Source organism: Hydractinia symbiolongicarpus, chromosome 14 (genome assembly GCF_029227915.1).
Source record: "Hydractinia symbiolongicarpus strain clone_291-10 chromosome 14, HSymV2.1, whole genome shotgun sequence".
Classification (NCBI taxonomy): Eukaryota; Metazoa; Cnidaria; class Hydrozoa; order Anthoathecata; family Hydractiniidae; genus Hydractinia; species Hydractinia symbiolongicarpus.
The window spans coordinates 5,283,027-5,297,894 of record NC_079888.1 but is presented as its reverse complement, the minus strand read 5'-3'; the positions used below and the strand labels follow the sequence as shown (position 1 = coordinate 5,297,894).

Sequence of the window (14,868 nt, the reverse complement as noted above, 5' to 3'; positions counted from 1 at the left end):
ATAATTTTAGTAAAAATAAAGATTGTGTTTTGTGAAAAATGCACTTCTCGGGCGTCTTTTATGAATACAGGGAAAGCAAAAGACGCTGCATTAAAAAAATACACAGCAGTTTGTTGTTGCAATGTTGTAACAGTGATTTTTCTTTTTGTTTTTTTATAGTATGCGGTGTTTTTTCTTACTTGCTTTTAATTTTTTGAATTTTTAAATTTATGTTTTAAATAATGGCAGCCCGGCTAGCTCAGTCGGTAGAGCATGAGACTCTTAATCTCAGGGTCGTGGGTTCGAGCCCCACGTTGGGCGAACAATTTTCACTTTTTCGTGCTTTTCAGTTTAATATGAAAAATAAAAAACTTCCTTTCTTCTAATCTTGAAAAACTTATTTTCTCATTTATTTTGCTTTGTTACATTTGAACCCTATTATTCCTGGGTCCTCCTTTAGGGTTGTGGAACCCAGTTTTTCGGTATGGCGTTTGAAACACACCCGTATGGTATATATTTAAAGTAGTTCACCAGAAACAAAAATAAAACACAAAATAAGGAAACGAGATAAAAAAATATAGTTAAAAAAAGGAAAAAAAACAGATTTTTTTTTTAAAAAAGAAAAGTTAAATTTGTTAAAACAATAAACAAATAAAAAAATTAAGAAAAAAATAAGCTTGGTCTTGGTGTTTACCCGAATTACCGATTCGTTAGGCTCCTTAATATACCCGAATTACCGATACGTTAGGCTCCTTAATATACCCGAATTACCAACACGTTAGGCTCCTTAATATAGCGTTGCGAGAGATTTTTGGTCCGTGGATAAAACCACCTGTGGATTCCCGAACGTCCGTCCTTTATCTACCACATTTTGTGTCTCGTTACTTGTCGTATCATTTTGCGCAGAGACAGACAGACGGCGGATATTATTGAAGAGAAATTCTATATCCAGAGTTTTCTAGAAATGACCTAACAATATTTTGTCTTTGATTTGCACTTGTTATTGCCAGTTGATTGCTGAACAAATATATCAAGTTATTGATAACTAATTGCGGAAAAAATCTATAAAACTCTTTAAAACAAATATTTTACATCAGATTCTAAAATGTTAATGTTAAAACGATATCCTTTTTTTGAAAAATTTGACCATTTCACTGGTGTTACAGGTAGCTATATGCTGGAGAGTATTACAAGTAGACTGTTCTATGTTTAAGCGGAGCCACCAATCCAGCAACCATCAAGCCTTTCTGGGAACGTTTTAAGCTATCTCATCCAACATAATAAGGTTGCCTCATAACCACGCTAACATTTGAACGCAGTCCATCTCGTATTAATCGTGCTCTTCTTGGTTTACTTCAGAATGATCAGACAGCCAGTTTACTGATATCTTCATATGCTATCTTCGAAATTGTTTCACCTTTCGATTGTCCCTGCAACAAACAAGTGTCATCAAGAAACTAGTCGTTTCGTAGTTAAAAGAAAATTTAGTTGACAAGAAAATATTTAAGAGAGTTTCTTGTGCACGTTTTTGCATAAGATCACGGGGCTACGAGGGATGAGTGTGGCGATTTTCACTCAATATATTCTATAGCTAAAATGAAGCAGCAGATCATGGACAACTGTACTATAAAAATTATTCAATATCTCCGTGGCTTCCAGATTTGCAGTATTATTAAGAAGAAATAGAAATCAATATACCTTGCCTTTACAAATAAATTATATATAATGTTTTTACCACGCTGTAAGATTTTAAGTTATAATCTTATAGCTAACATGTTCGTTGCTATTAAAGTGTATTATACTTATTGTCAAATACTTTTCCCGGGAAGAAAATATCGCGATTTAAAACAACCACATTTTTTTCTTCCATTTTATTTATTATAAATTTTTACGGTTGGCTAAGCTCAATGGATTTCCCAGGAATATACACCCTTAAAGATTTAAGGGCTTACAAGGATTTTTATCAGCAAGGGTTTCCATGGATATCGCAGAATAAATCTGCGTGGTTGAAAGTTTCAAAAGTTTATTTTCGCGAAAAACAGAAACTTTATATTTTGCGGTATTTATTTTGGTGAATATCTGCTGGTGCCCTTACTATTTTTATGCATCAAAGTCAAATTCTCAAAAAAGTATAAAAATCAAACTTCTTAAACAATCAAAGAAAGTGACTAAACATGACAAAAAACGGACACCAGAAAATAAAAATAAATATATCCAAAAAGGCGATGTACAGCAAAGATCTGCACATTGAAAAAACAACAAAATCAACGTACACTTGTCAACTTGATAGTAGCAGTGAAAGATTTTTCGTTAATGCCGACCATTGTCGCGTTTTCGCCACGATGACGACCGTTCAGGATTTTGACTAATTTTCCTGTAACAGAATCGACTTCACTCAAAAATCAACTTTTTCTATCAAACATCTTAACATGTATTACATTGGCATCGAAGGCCTAAAGTAGGAACAGTTCAAATAAATGTTCTTCTTTTTCGATTTTTTTTAGTGGAAATGAGTTACCAACGGAAACAAAACGATGCAAAAAAAGAACAAATTAACGAATTGAGTTCACTTAAAATCTCAATTACATTAATTTTAAAATTGCAAACGCTAGAAAATTTTGTCCTTGTGGCAAAACAACTATCAAAGAAAGAATGTCAACAAAACGAAAAGGAAGAGTTTCGTCAATGAGTTTTACGAACCTGGAGCAGGTAACACTGTTTCTAAATGTGTTTGATCCAACTTCAGAGTATCGCCTGTATCAAGCAATTCAACAATACCGATATACAAGTTCTTAACCTCCTAAAGAACAATAAGAAAGATTCCTTAAACACGGCACGCTGAACTGTAAGAGAAAAATACCAGGAAAAACAGACAATGATTTAATACAGCGAGCACAGTAAATGAAATAACGGCTTTTTTAAAGAGTTGAAATAACGTTTCTCTAGTTTTCCATTCTCCATTATTTTAAAAATTACCTTTATAATACCCTTCTTTTTGTAATATTTCTCTCCCAGCTTCTTTGTTATGATTTTCACCACAATATCCTTCAATTAAAAATACCATTTTTCAAACTCAAATATTTTTAGTTGAAGCCAGTTAGAAATTAGCTATATACTTCTTAATACTATATATACATAAACTGCTGATTCAAGACATATATCACTATTCAGATTCCTGAGAGACCAAGACACACGGCTTGTTTCTATTTGACTGCATTTTTCGCTATAGTGCAAAAAACTCACAAATTTTTTTTTGAAGCGCATGCATTTCGTGAAAGTGTGCACATGCTAACAAAAAAAACTAGTGGGTAGCCGCAAGGTTTAAATGATGGATAAATTTGACCTTAAGAACTGTTAGCATTAGAAAAAGGTGCATGTAAAAGTGAATTCATAAAGACAGAAATAAAAAATAAACAACAACAACAAACAGCAAATACAAATTACTTTTGTTAACCAGTTTGGTAATCTCGATTCTTTTTGTTTTTTCTTTCGCTCTTCTTCCTCCTAAAAAGGTGTAAGTACCGTTAGCAAATTAATATTTCTAATTTTCAAGAACATCTGACAAGCGAAAATTATTACATTCGATTTTTGCTACAGAATTAATTCTCGCAAAATTTTGAATTTTTTCTTTTTTGAAATAACGATATACACTAAGCTTTTGTAAGAAAAAAAGACAACTATATCTTTTTAACGCTAAATTTAGGAATTTGCTAATTTCGCGAAATTTATTTCTCACAAAAAGTAAATTTTCCTAGCCATAGTATCTGTATTTATCTTTATTAAGAACCAATCAAAATTTAGTCCTACGGAGGGTAAGCAAGTTGCACACAAACGTATGAAGTTTGGAGCTGTGGCTATTCATGTTTTATACCTGGAATATAACTAAACATAGAAACCACAGTACCTTTAGAATTTCATCCAAAGCTGATTTCCGCTTTTTGGGCTTCCTAAAAATAATAACAATTAACGTTTGATTGGGAGCATGTTTCATCTACTCTGAGTTTTCTCGTATCAGAAATGCCACTAAAAAGCTTAAAAGATTATGCAGGTGTTGAGAAAATCAACCATTCTATGGACCCATACCACATACCTCATTAAAAAGACTAGAACGCGAATTGTGAATTTGTGAATAGTGAGATTTACGACAAACAGAACATTTAGTGTCCTATAGGGGATTCTTTCCTAACAACTGGCTCTTCCTCCCCTAACAAAGGTAAATTACCACTAAAGATATGCATATTATTGTCTAAACCTGCTTGCCTGCTACACCATCTCCATTAAATAAGTCAACTACTAGGAGATTTACTCACTCTTTGAAAACTTTAGGTTGACTATCTGTCTTTTTTATTAAACTTTCCAACTTTTTAGCACCTGATGAACTAAAAGAAAGTTAAAAAGAAAAAATCGCTACAATCTTCTACACAGAAATTTTCTGCTAAAATATCGAAAACAATTAGTAAAACTCACATATCCACTTTAGTGGTATCACTCTTCGAAGCACTGGCTTTTCCAAAATCAAATTGAACTGTAAACAAATTGCAAACATTATTGATCTACTGGATGCAACATCGTAAAGTATTGAAATATGGCAAAGCCTCTTATATGTAAGAATTTTACAGATTAAAAAATGCATAAATCTACAGTGGAGATTGTAATACATAACGGTATTATTTCTTTCACAATTAACGTTCACATTGGTAAAAAAAATCCATTATATTAATTCGCAAGATACATTTTCGTTTATCAATTTTATTTTAAAATAATTAAAAAATAATTTTGTGAGGAAACTTATATGAAGCACAAATTTGCATTGTATGTCACACACCTTTTTCGTTCTCATCCTCCCGTTGAAGTTCGGTAAATGTTGGCTGTGCCTAAATAATGAAAGTTAAAAATTAAATATATTGAATTTGTGTTGTTAGGGTGAATAAGAAGGTTTATACTATTGTCAGATGTTTTAATTTTTCGCCATTTAATAATGAAACATTATTATCTCAAAATATCACAATGGTATCATGTCAACCCATGAATTACGCATACCTATGCATTTACTTTCCACTGTATTAACTGACAAATATTATACTGTATTAACTGACAAATATTATACTGTATTAACTGACAAATATTAATCAAATTTATACACAGATAATTTATACATTGTTCATGTTGTTGTTTTTCTAAAAACGTATGTTCTTTTTCATTATCTACACATTTATATACAGTGCACAAACCCTACATAGAAACTGCATGGCGAAATTACACTGAACTTCTAATTAGGCTGCAGTTGTGCTTGTGGGTTTGTGGAAAAGCATAATGAAACACATGTCAGAAATAATAATAAAATAAATAAAAATATAAATGTTTTAAATTTTTACCACTTCTCCAATCGACTCTTTCGCTTTCTCAACTTGTTTGGCAACAAATTTACCTAAATTATTAACAATACTTATCACCGCACATACATATAACATTTACACATCAAGGTTAAAATTGCATTAATATGACAGTGCCTTTTTAGAGACTAGTTTCAAAAAGTGTCATCGCTGTTTATGAGCATAAACAGCATGAGTTTAAAACGCTAAACTGAATGAACAAAAAATGGGTGTTTATTCCAAAAATAAGGGCATAAATAAATACAGCAGTGATCAAGGTTTAGAAACAAAGTACTGAATGCCTGCAATTTATGTAAAATTTTTCGAAGTGAGAACATACTAATCTTTTCCTGGTCATCTAATTCCTTCTTCTCACGACTTTGTGCAGCCTAAAAATCAAAATTAAAAAGCTTGACTTTGTAAAGCATTTTCGTATTAACAAAGATTTGTATAGGAATATTTTCTAACTAAAAAACTAAAATTAAATTTCTTAAAAATTGAATGAAAATCAGTTTTTGATCAAGTGACATGTCAACACAAGGGTTTCTTTCTTACTTTTTGTCTGGCTATTACTTCAGGGTCTTTGTCAATGTAAGCAATATACCATCCCTTGGGAGTCTCGTCAACAACACAGTGTCCCTCTCGACCTAACCACTGTACAAATTCAGTTAGGGTTTCCCACTTTGTTGCATTCATGTGAATATGGTTACGTTCAGCAACATATTCTTGGTAAACAATATTGCAATGAACACGTCTTGTTCCTAAGTTTGAAATATTAGAAAAGGATTATCCCTTAATTCAATTAATATATACAAAGTATTCACTGATCCTTCTTTTTAAAAAATAAAATACAAAACGTTTTTTGTGGTTTAAGAGGAGACCTTAAAATTATAAACTATCAAAGACTTCTTAAAAAAAATAAAACAATCTGCAAAAGCCTTAAACACTTTCTTTGTAATTATGACTTATTTATTTGGCTTTTTTGATAAGCTTTAGTTTTGTTTGAAAAAAAGTTGTTGAGGATAATTTTACTTGATTAATGAAATAAAGAACGCATTTTTTGTAACAGACTTAGGGAGGCAAGGAGTAAAAGCCCAAAACTTTTAGGCCAGGACTAGGTTCTCCATAACATACTTATTCTCAACAACGTGAAAACATTGAACAAATTTTATCATAAATTGTAAGAGCTGCTTGAAATTTATTAATTTTTTCTCAAAAAATTATTTTTTCAACACATCGACTAATAATACTGTATTTTGTGTGTTAGAAATGGGTGCAGAGAACCCACTGCATAACAAAATGCATAAATAGCAATTTCTCTAAATAACTCAATCTAAAAACTCAATCTTTTTCCTCTTTTTCCTAATATATATAAATATATAAATTAATATAGCCCACACTATTAAAAATACTTTATAAGGTTTTGCATTGTCTAAAAAGCCCTTCTATAATATTAACCCGTTACTCTTCTTATTACAAAAAAGTTTTTTTTTGCTTAATCTAAAAAACAAAATAGATTTAATCTCTAAAAACAACTATTGTTTCTAAAACTTTTAATTAGTTAAAGGTAATCAAAGTAAAAGCAGGGCTATCATTAAAGGGAGAGCAATTGCTCTTGCTACACAAAGGCTTGTCCAATTCTGAAAAATGAGAAATTAGCTGAGCCATTAATTGCTCCCTTAATTCAAAAAAATTTACTGTCTGAGCAATATCAATTCATTTCACATGGAAATCGATGTTCTCTTTCGTATTATTTACAGTAAAAAAGAACCAAAATATAAAACAAAATAGATAAAAACACTTTGTGATAAATAAGCATTTATAAACTTATTCTATTTATTCAGATTGCTCGCTCAGTTAAAATTATTGCAATCTTGGGGGAGCGATTTATTGCTCAGGTGTTATTCTCTTATTGATAGGCCTGTAAAAGTCTTTTTCTGAAAAGATAAGCTTTCTGGTTTGGACTTAATCAATAATCTGGGTGTCAAATTTTTTTCCCATTTCTTTCCCATTTCCCCACTGGTGAAATACATGTTATCATAATAAAGAAATGAACAACTTTTTTATCCTATAAACTCTGTAGACTGTTCTAAATTTATCTGTAAAAAAAGGAAAGATATGTAAATATCAAATTTAGACATAATTACGTTGCGAAATATAATGTAGAAAAAACTGTAATATGATGAGTGCACAACACTTACCAAATCTACGTTTAAGAAGATACTTGAAATCATCATAAAATTCCCTATAAAATACAATGTTGAACATATACATTAACAAGAAAGAACAGCTTTAAAAGCATCATTATAATCAATAGTTAAAAAAAATGGAAAAAAATTCTGTCATACACAAAGTTACTTACTGTGAAAAAGAGTCCAAATACTTGTTTGGGTTTTCTGCAAATAACAATAATTGTCTTTGATGAGATTCTGACATACAATGGCATTTGAAACCATTCTAAGAAAACATCACAAAATTTAAGTCACTTATAATCTTGTGTTTTAGGCATCTGTAATGGTGCAGACACATATTCAGTATATTCCTTATTTCTCAAAAGTTTAGGTTCCTTTGTTTCAAAATTATATAAGTATAAAAACAAAGTAAATTGTCTATAAGACAATATAAATATGAAATGTAACTTTTTAGGCGGCCATAAATCTACAATACTTGTTTTTTTACCAAAACAACCATACCTGTTAACCCCCTTTCTATTTTATTTTTCATTATGTAAGGCAACTCCAATTTAATCAGTTGTTTTACGGGCCCGACCGACCCTAAATTTTCACGAAAACAAAAAAATAATAATACCAAGCAAAAAATTTTTAAAGAAAAAAAAAGAAAAAAAAAAGTTTTCATCCCATCTGGTGAAGATATAATGCGCAAAGAAGACAATGATGTTACTTTTTGTTGGTTGTATGTCAACAAGGTGAATCAACAACGTTACTTTACTTAGGACACTGGAAGTTGATTCTTTGTTCAAATTTGTTAGTTTAAATTTTTATGTGATTTATAACAAAAATTAGATACTTTTGCTAAAATAGTTATAATACAAGCAAAAAACAAGACAGATTATTGTCGCAACACCCTCCTTTGTTATAATTAATATATATGTTTAAAATTATGCTAGCTAAACTGTAATACAGTCGATACCATTTAGGAAAAATAATTAAAACAAGATAGAATACGCTTATTGTAACACCCTCCTCCGTTATGAATTTAAAAAAAAAGATTCTACCGCTGTGAAAGACTTTAAATATTCTCAACTAAACAACCATAGTCCGAAAAAGAATTTGCACTTAAATTTAGATTTTCCTATAAAACTGCGCAAAAAACATTAAAAGAACACTAAAATTGTTTGATTCTTTATTTTAAGTAGGAGAAGAATAACCTGCTGTAAAACTTTCAAAACAATACAAGTATATATTCTGTACAACATTCAAAACAGCACAAGAATAATTCTTGCTGTATAACTTTTAAAACAACACAAGAAAAATTCTTGCTGCAAAACTTTTAAAAGCAAGTTTTTGAGAATGCAAGTATTTTTATCTTTTCACCTTGAGAACTAGTTATACATATTTTTAGTGAGACAAATTATTATTATTTTTTCTTCGGAACTAAAAAAGATAAACTGCGTGGTGATGCAAAAATACATAGAAAAAAACGGTTGTCGTAACACTCTCCTCCGCTGTTATTTTTATTATCTTTTTTTTGCTGTTCTGACCATACATTCTTGATAAAATTATTTTTATTTCGCCGAACGACGGACCGTAAGCTACTATTGACTTTGCCCGAAGAGCAACTCATTAAATTGGAGTCGCCTAATATTTCTCACAGTCAAGCATGGCATAGCAACAATGTTTATGGGCCTGTCCGTAGTGGTTATAACTCTTGCACTGGGGTTAGATTCAATATTCAACACTAGCCTTGATGTTCCAATAACCTAAGTTTTTATTAGAAAAATGTAACCGCACTTTTTTATCTTTTAGGAAATTGTTAAGAATAACAAGGTGACAAAAAATGTTAGGCAAAATCCGTTTATTTGATGAACAAGTTGTTTGTTTAGCAATGTCACTCTCCCTCCAGACAAGACTTTGCACACATTTTCCACATTTTTTTTAATTAAAAAAGTCAAACCTCGTCTCTGCATTGTTTTTGACACATCTGACAATACCATCGAAGCTTCTGTAAACCTTTAGCTTTTATTCTGTTGGCTATTGCTTTTGGAGTCAAAAAACCGCCTTTCTCTTTACCCATTTGTACTTATTTAAACTAAAATTTAAAATAGAAACATCTTTAATTTGCATTTTTTTAGAAATAATCATTTTTTACAGTCCCTACAAGGTGGTTAAAAGTGCAACCGAAAGTTCTTTCAATTACTGTAATTTATCTCTATAATAATACACTAAGTGTGTCTGCGTGTCTGTAACAGGCAAAGTGGATGTGTTCCTTTAACACTACCTTAACGTCAATATCCTATATTAAATTAATGAAGCCATTACAGTGCACTTAACACTTTGAGGCCAAATAACTTGGAGACAGGGTGGTGACGTTGTTGATTTTTTTTTACCGCGTAGGTAACTAGCGACCACCTAGAACCAATTTGGGTAATTTTACCAAACCTGGTGGTGACGTCATCAAAAAACTGTCATCTCTGCCATCGTTTGTCAAAAGTACGTGACCCTATACATTTTCTTGCTCAGCGTTTTAACTTATATACGATATACAAATTAAAATTGGGGGGTTTTGATGGGCCATTGTTGATGTCAGCAAAATGTTATAATCATATATGTCCTTAGAGGCATTTGTCAAAAACATATGATCCTATACATTATTTTGATCAGTGTTTTAACCTTTACACATTACAGGCAATGAATAAACTAAACTTTGCCAATTTTTTTTTCTATCTGCACTGCTGACGTCAGCAAAAAATCTAAAACAACATTATTTTTTTATTGTCCTTTTGCCTAGTGGATTTCGCCTTACCAACTGGTAATCATTCAAGCAAGACATCGTAGCGAACGGACGTGTTCATAAGCTATAAGCGGATGTAAAACTTCTCTATCTACAACGGGGAGTGATTAGAATAATAAACTTAAATAAATAAATAGTTAATTTCAAATAAAGATATAATGGCTTCGTCTTTTACACTTGCCAACTTAAGTGACATTGTGGGAAAATCTAAATCACAAATTGATAAATTCACAAAGCCAGATTTGGTTCAATTTTTGATAAAAGTTCAGGATGAAGTGAAAGAAAAGGTTGGGCTGAAAGAAATAAAAGACAGCGTAGATGAAATCAAAAATAATGTTCTTAAACGAATTCTCGACGACAACAAAAATATGAAAAAAAGAATTAGATTACTTGAAAAGGAAAACGACGAAATTTACGAATCTCAAATTAACCTTGAAATGAAGATTAACGCCCAGGACCAATACTCCAGAAGAAATAATCTGGAAATCATTGGCATATCAGATGATATCGCTGATCGAAATCTCGAAGCAAAGGTAATAAGCATTCTTCAGGAAATCGGTGTTACCTGTGATTGTAACGAAATTGAGGCTTGTCATCGCCTACCAAAGTCAAAGAGGGAAAGAGACTCGAAATTTCCAAAGCGCACTATAGTTAGGTTCGTCAACAGGAAAAAGGCTGAAAAAGCGCTCGAAAACCGTAAAAAGTTGAAAGACAGTGTAAATCATCGTAAAGTTGTTATTTCAGATAATCTTTGCCCAGCTTATAAAGCCCTGTTGGGAATGAGCAGTCAATTATATCACGAAGGTAGAATTGCATCATCTTGGTCTTGGAAGGGTAATGTTTTTATTAAACCAAATATAACAGATGAACCTTTTAAAATTTTTCACGTAAGCGACTTAGATTATTATTATGACGATGTTTCCTTGGAATAAGGTAAATTTTTAAACGTGTCTTTTTCGCGCCAAAAAAAGGCGTTTTTTTTTTTTTTTTTTTTTTTTTTTTTCGTTCACTCGATTTAATAATTTATTTATTTATTTATTTTTGCGCGCTTGCTTGCTGAATCGGTCATAATAATCAATTTTCACTCCCCTGTAGTTTATCATCTTGTCTAGCTTTTGAAACGCTAAACACATCTTTTGACACATCCCATTGTCATTTTGTGTGTTGTGTCATTTCCTGCTTGTTTTCGTTTGCTCTCATACGTGATTATCTTGTTTCTATAGGCTTGTTGATAATTTTTGTGTGATATTTTTATGTTCTGTGTGTTCACTTAAAAATGATAAATTTTCCGTGTGGTGTCTGTGGAAAGTCTGTTAATTCAAATCATAAGGCTATTCAGTGTGATATTTGTAAATTCTGGATTCATATTAAATGCAATGGTCTCAATGCTGATGATTATATATCTCTCCAAAACTCTGATGAACTTTGGTTCTGTTGTAAATGTATCAACAAAATTCTCCCCTTTGGCTCAACAACTCCCCCCTTAGTTTATGACAAGAGTCTTTCCTCTATGGAAATGAAAAGGTTTCTCTCCCAGCTCAACTCTATTGAAATCAACGAGGTCCCCCATCCTGAAACCATGGGTGGTGTCAACTGCAAATATTACGATCCAATTGAATTCTCTGCCCTTCAAGTTAATTCTGATAAATTCTCCCTTTTTCATATGAATATCGCCTCTCTGTCTAAACATATTGATGAACTAAAGATTCTGTTAGGTCAACTTGGGCATGACTTCAGTGTTATTGGTATCACTGAGACCAAATTCCAGACTAAAATCCCACCTATTAACTGCGATCTATCGGGTTATTCCTTCACGCACACACCTACTGAAGGTGAAAAGGGTGGTGCTCTTTTGTACATCCCTAATCACTTGCAATTTATTGAACGTCCCGACCTGGATACTCTTGCATATAAAAGCAAGGAGCTTGAATCTAAATTCATTGAAATTATACGGGCCAAAGATAGAAACATGATTGTTGGATGCATCTACAGACATCCCTCGATGTCTGTTGATGAGTTCAACAATCATTTTTTATTGCCTCTTCTTGAGAAAGCGTCTTCAGATAACAAGTCTATCTTCCTCCTTGGAGACTTTAATATTGACCTTCTAAAGTCTGAAACAGTCAAAGAAGTGTCCGATTACATCGATATTACTTCGCAATTTAACTTACTCCCGCATATAATTCTTCCCACAAGAGTTACTGAAGTTTCTAGCACGATTATTGATAATATTTATTTTAGTTCAGCCAAGTGGGACACTGTGTCTGGTAATATTATAAGTTCAATATCTGACCATTTCCCTCAGTTCTTAGTCTTAAAAAACTTGTCTGCAATCAATCCTTTGCACACCTCTGATGATATATTTGTTCATGATTGGAAGAAATTTCATCACAATGACTTTCTCACCGAACTTCACAATAAAAATTGGGATGATATCCTACAATTGAATGTAGATGATCCCAACTTATCGTTTAACAATTTTTACAATTGTATCAACAGTCTATTGGTCAATCATGCTCCTCTAAAAAAAACATGCAACAAAAAAAGAAAAAAAAAATCCAATCCTTGGATTACTAATGGTATCCTTACCTCAATAATCAAAAGAGACCATCTGCATAAATGCTTTTTAAGAGAGAAAGATCCACTTTTAAAGTCTTCCTTGCTAGAGAGTTTTAAAAAATACCGCAACAAAATTGTATCTCTATGTAGAATGAGTAAGAGTAATTTCCTCAATAAATATTTTAGCAATAACCAAAAAAATATTGGCAATATTTGGAAAGGGGTTAAAAATATTATTTCTGTTCGTTCTTCTGTTTCTGCTTCTCCCACCTGTATGAACATTAATAACTCTGTTGTAACTGATCCAGTGACAATTGCTAATTCTTTTAATGATTACTTTGCTTCAATTGCAGATAACATCAGAATGAATATCCCGTTCACTCGAAAACTTTTCTCCTCTTTTCTAAAAAATTCTACTTCTAATTCGATGTTTCTTTCACCAACTGATGATTTAGAAGTTCTGCATTGCATTTCTTCCCTTGACCCTGGTAAATCTTCTGGGCCATTCAGTATTCCTGCCCATATTTTAACTCTTGTTAAATCTGAATTATCTATACCACTTTCAAAACTTATTAATTTGTCTTTCACAACTGGTATTTTTCCTACAAACCTAAAAACTGCCAAGACCATCCCTATTTATAAAAAAGGGTCCAAATTAGAATTAACAAATTACCGACCTATATCCTTACTCTCAAATATTGATAAAATATATGAAAAAATCATATACAAACGAGTGTATGGTTTTCTCGAAGCAAACAACGCCCTCTACAAGCATCAATTTGGCTTTAGGAAAAATTACTCGACTTCTCAAACACTTCTGAACATCTCTCAAAAAATTATGGATGCTCTTGATAAAGGAAATTATGCATGTGGAGTGTTCATTGATCTTCAAAAGGCTTTTGATACGGTTGATCATGAAATTTTGCTTAAAAAGCTTTTTCACTATGGAATTCGTGGTACCCCACTCTCACTATTTAAGTCTTACTTAACAGGACGTCAACAGTTTGTATCCATCAATGGAAATATATCAACTAGTAATCTTATCAGGCATGGTGTCCCTCAGGGCTCTGTTTTAGGACCTCTTTTATTTTTAATTTATATTAACGACCTGCATTGTTCAATTAATTTTTCTTTGGTGCATCACTTTGCTGATGACACCAATCTCTTAAACTTCAGTAAATCTTTGAAACAACTGGCCAAACAAATGAATTTTGACCTCAAGCTTCTTTGCCATTGGCTCAATGCCAATAAAATTTCTCTTGATGCTAGTAAGACTGAGTACATTGTTTTTAAACATACACGGAAACCTCTTAATTACGATTTTAGGCTTTTTATCAATGGTAAAAGGCTTATACCTAGTAATTGTATTAAATATCTTGGTGTTCTATTAGATTCTGATTTAAGCTGGAAGTCTCAGATCAATGATACTGTTGCCAAGCTCAAGAGGGCCAATGGAGCTTTAGCTAAACTTCGTCACTTTGTGCCTTTAAATGTTCTTATTCTAGTTTACTATGCCATTTTTCATTCACACTTGCAATATTGTAATCAAATTTGGGGTCAGCCAAACAGTCTTGATGTTAATCGTATTACTGTTTTGCAAAATTTTGCTATTAGACTCATGTCTTTTGAATCTCGAAGAGCATCATCCAGTCACCTGTATGGTAATCTTGAGCTCCTCAAATTCTCTGATATTGTCAAATGTCACAATATTCTATTTTTACATAAACTATTTCATGAAAAATTGCCTGCTTCTATCCTTAATACATTTGCGGTTGACTTCACCCATGCTCAAGGCACTCGGGCAGAGAAAATTGGTTTGATCAATCTCCCTACCTTTAATACTATTTCTTTTGGTAAAAACTCAATTAGATTTAATGCCATTAATTCCTGGAATAAATTGCAGTCTTTAATGACTAGAAAATTTGTTTCCCTTGATTATTTTAATCTTAGAAGTGATCTGAAAAAGTACTTTGTTTCCTCTTACTAA

The 14,868-nt window shown here is 31.9% G+C and overlaps 3 protein-coding genes and 1 non-coding gene across 4 annotated transcripts; 3 read left to right on the top strand and 1 right to left on the bottom strand.

Moving 5' to 3' along the window:
• The first annotated feature begins 227 nt into the window (after positions 1 to 227).
• Trnak-cuu (transfer RNA lysine (anticodon CUU)) lies at positions 228 to 300 on the top strand. Its single transcript has one exon. It is a non-coding gene; the product is annotated as a tRNA-Lys (tRNA).
• A 733-nt stretch (positions 301 to 1,033) lies between these two features.
• On the bottom strand, positions 1,034 to 9,644 carry LOC130625551 (DNA/RNA-binding protein KIN17-like). The gene is made up of 15 exons (XM_057440659.1): positions 9,486 to 9,644; positions 7,714 to 7,808; positions 7,553 to 7,596; positions 5,907 to 6,112; positions 5,692 to 5,740; positions 5,355 to 5,407; positions 4,805 to 4,853; positions 4,447 to 4,504; positions 4,290 to 4,358; positions 3,884 to 3,926; positions 3,424 to 3,483; positions 2,956 to 3,024; positions 2,680 to 2,779; positions 2,253 to 2,353; positions 1,034 to 1,409 (listed from the first exon to the last, which is right to left on the bottom strand). Exons 1-15 carry the CDS (start codon positions 9,603 to 9,605, stop codon positions 1,344 to 1,346), a joined length of 1,182 nt encoding a protein of 393 aa, XP_057296642.1. The 5' UTR covers positions 9,606 to 9,644; the 3' UTR covers positions 1,034 to 1,343.
• Positions 9,645 to 10,356: 712 nt separating this feature from the next.
• LOC130625553 (uncharacterized) lies at positions 10,357 to 11,271 on the top strand. Its single transcript, XM_057440661.1, has one exon. The coding sequence runs from the start codon at positions 10,481 to 10,483 to the stop codon at positions 11,252 to 11,254; it is 774 nt and encodes a 257-aa protein (XP_057296644.1). The 5' UTR covers positions 10,357 to 10,480; the 3' UTR covers positions 11,255 to 11,271.
• A 327-nt stretch (positions 11,272 to 11,598) lies between these two features.
• LOC130625092 (uncharacterized) lies at positions 11,599 to 14,868 on the top strand. Its single transcript, XM_057440169.1, has 2 exons — positions 11,599 to 14,414; positions 14,496 to 14,868. Exons 1-2 carry the CDS (start codon positions 11,599 to 11,601, stop codon positions 14,866 to 14,868), a joined length of 3,189 nt encoding a protein of 1,062 aa, XP_057296152.1.

Coding starts and splice junctions, on each gene's coding strand:
- LOC130625551 (XM_057440659.1), bottom strand. CDS start 9,605: ATGGGTAAAGAGAAAGGCGGTTTTTTGACTCCAAAAGCAATAGCCAAC. Junction 6,113..7,552: donor TCTTCTTAAACGTAGATTTG/GTAAGTGTTGTG, acceptor TTTCAAACTTAG/GAACAAGACGTGTTCATTGC. Junction 4,854..5,354: donor AAGAGTCGATTGGAGAAGTG/GTAAAAATTTAA, acceptor TTCATTATTTAG/GCACAGCCAACATTTACCGA.
- LOC130625553 (XM_057440661.1), top strand. CDS start 10,481: ATGGCTTCGTCTTTTACACTTGCCAACTTAAGTGACATTGTGGGAAAA.
- LOC130625092 (XM_057440169.1), top strand. CDS start 11,599: ATGATAAATTTTCCGTGTGGTGTCTGTGGAAAGTCTGTTAATTCAAAT. Junction 14,415..14,495: donor GCCATTTTTCATTCACACTT/GCAATATTGTAA, acceptor TTTTGCTATTAG/ACTCATGTCTTTTGAATCTC.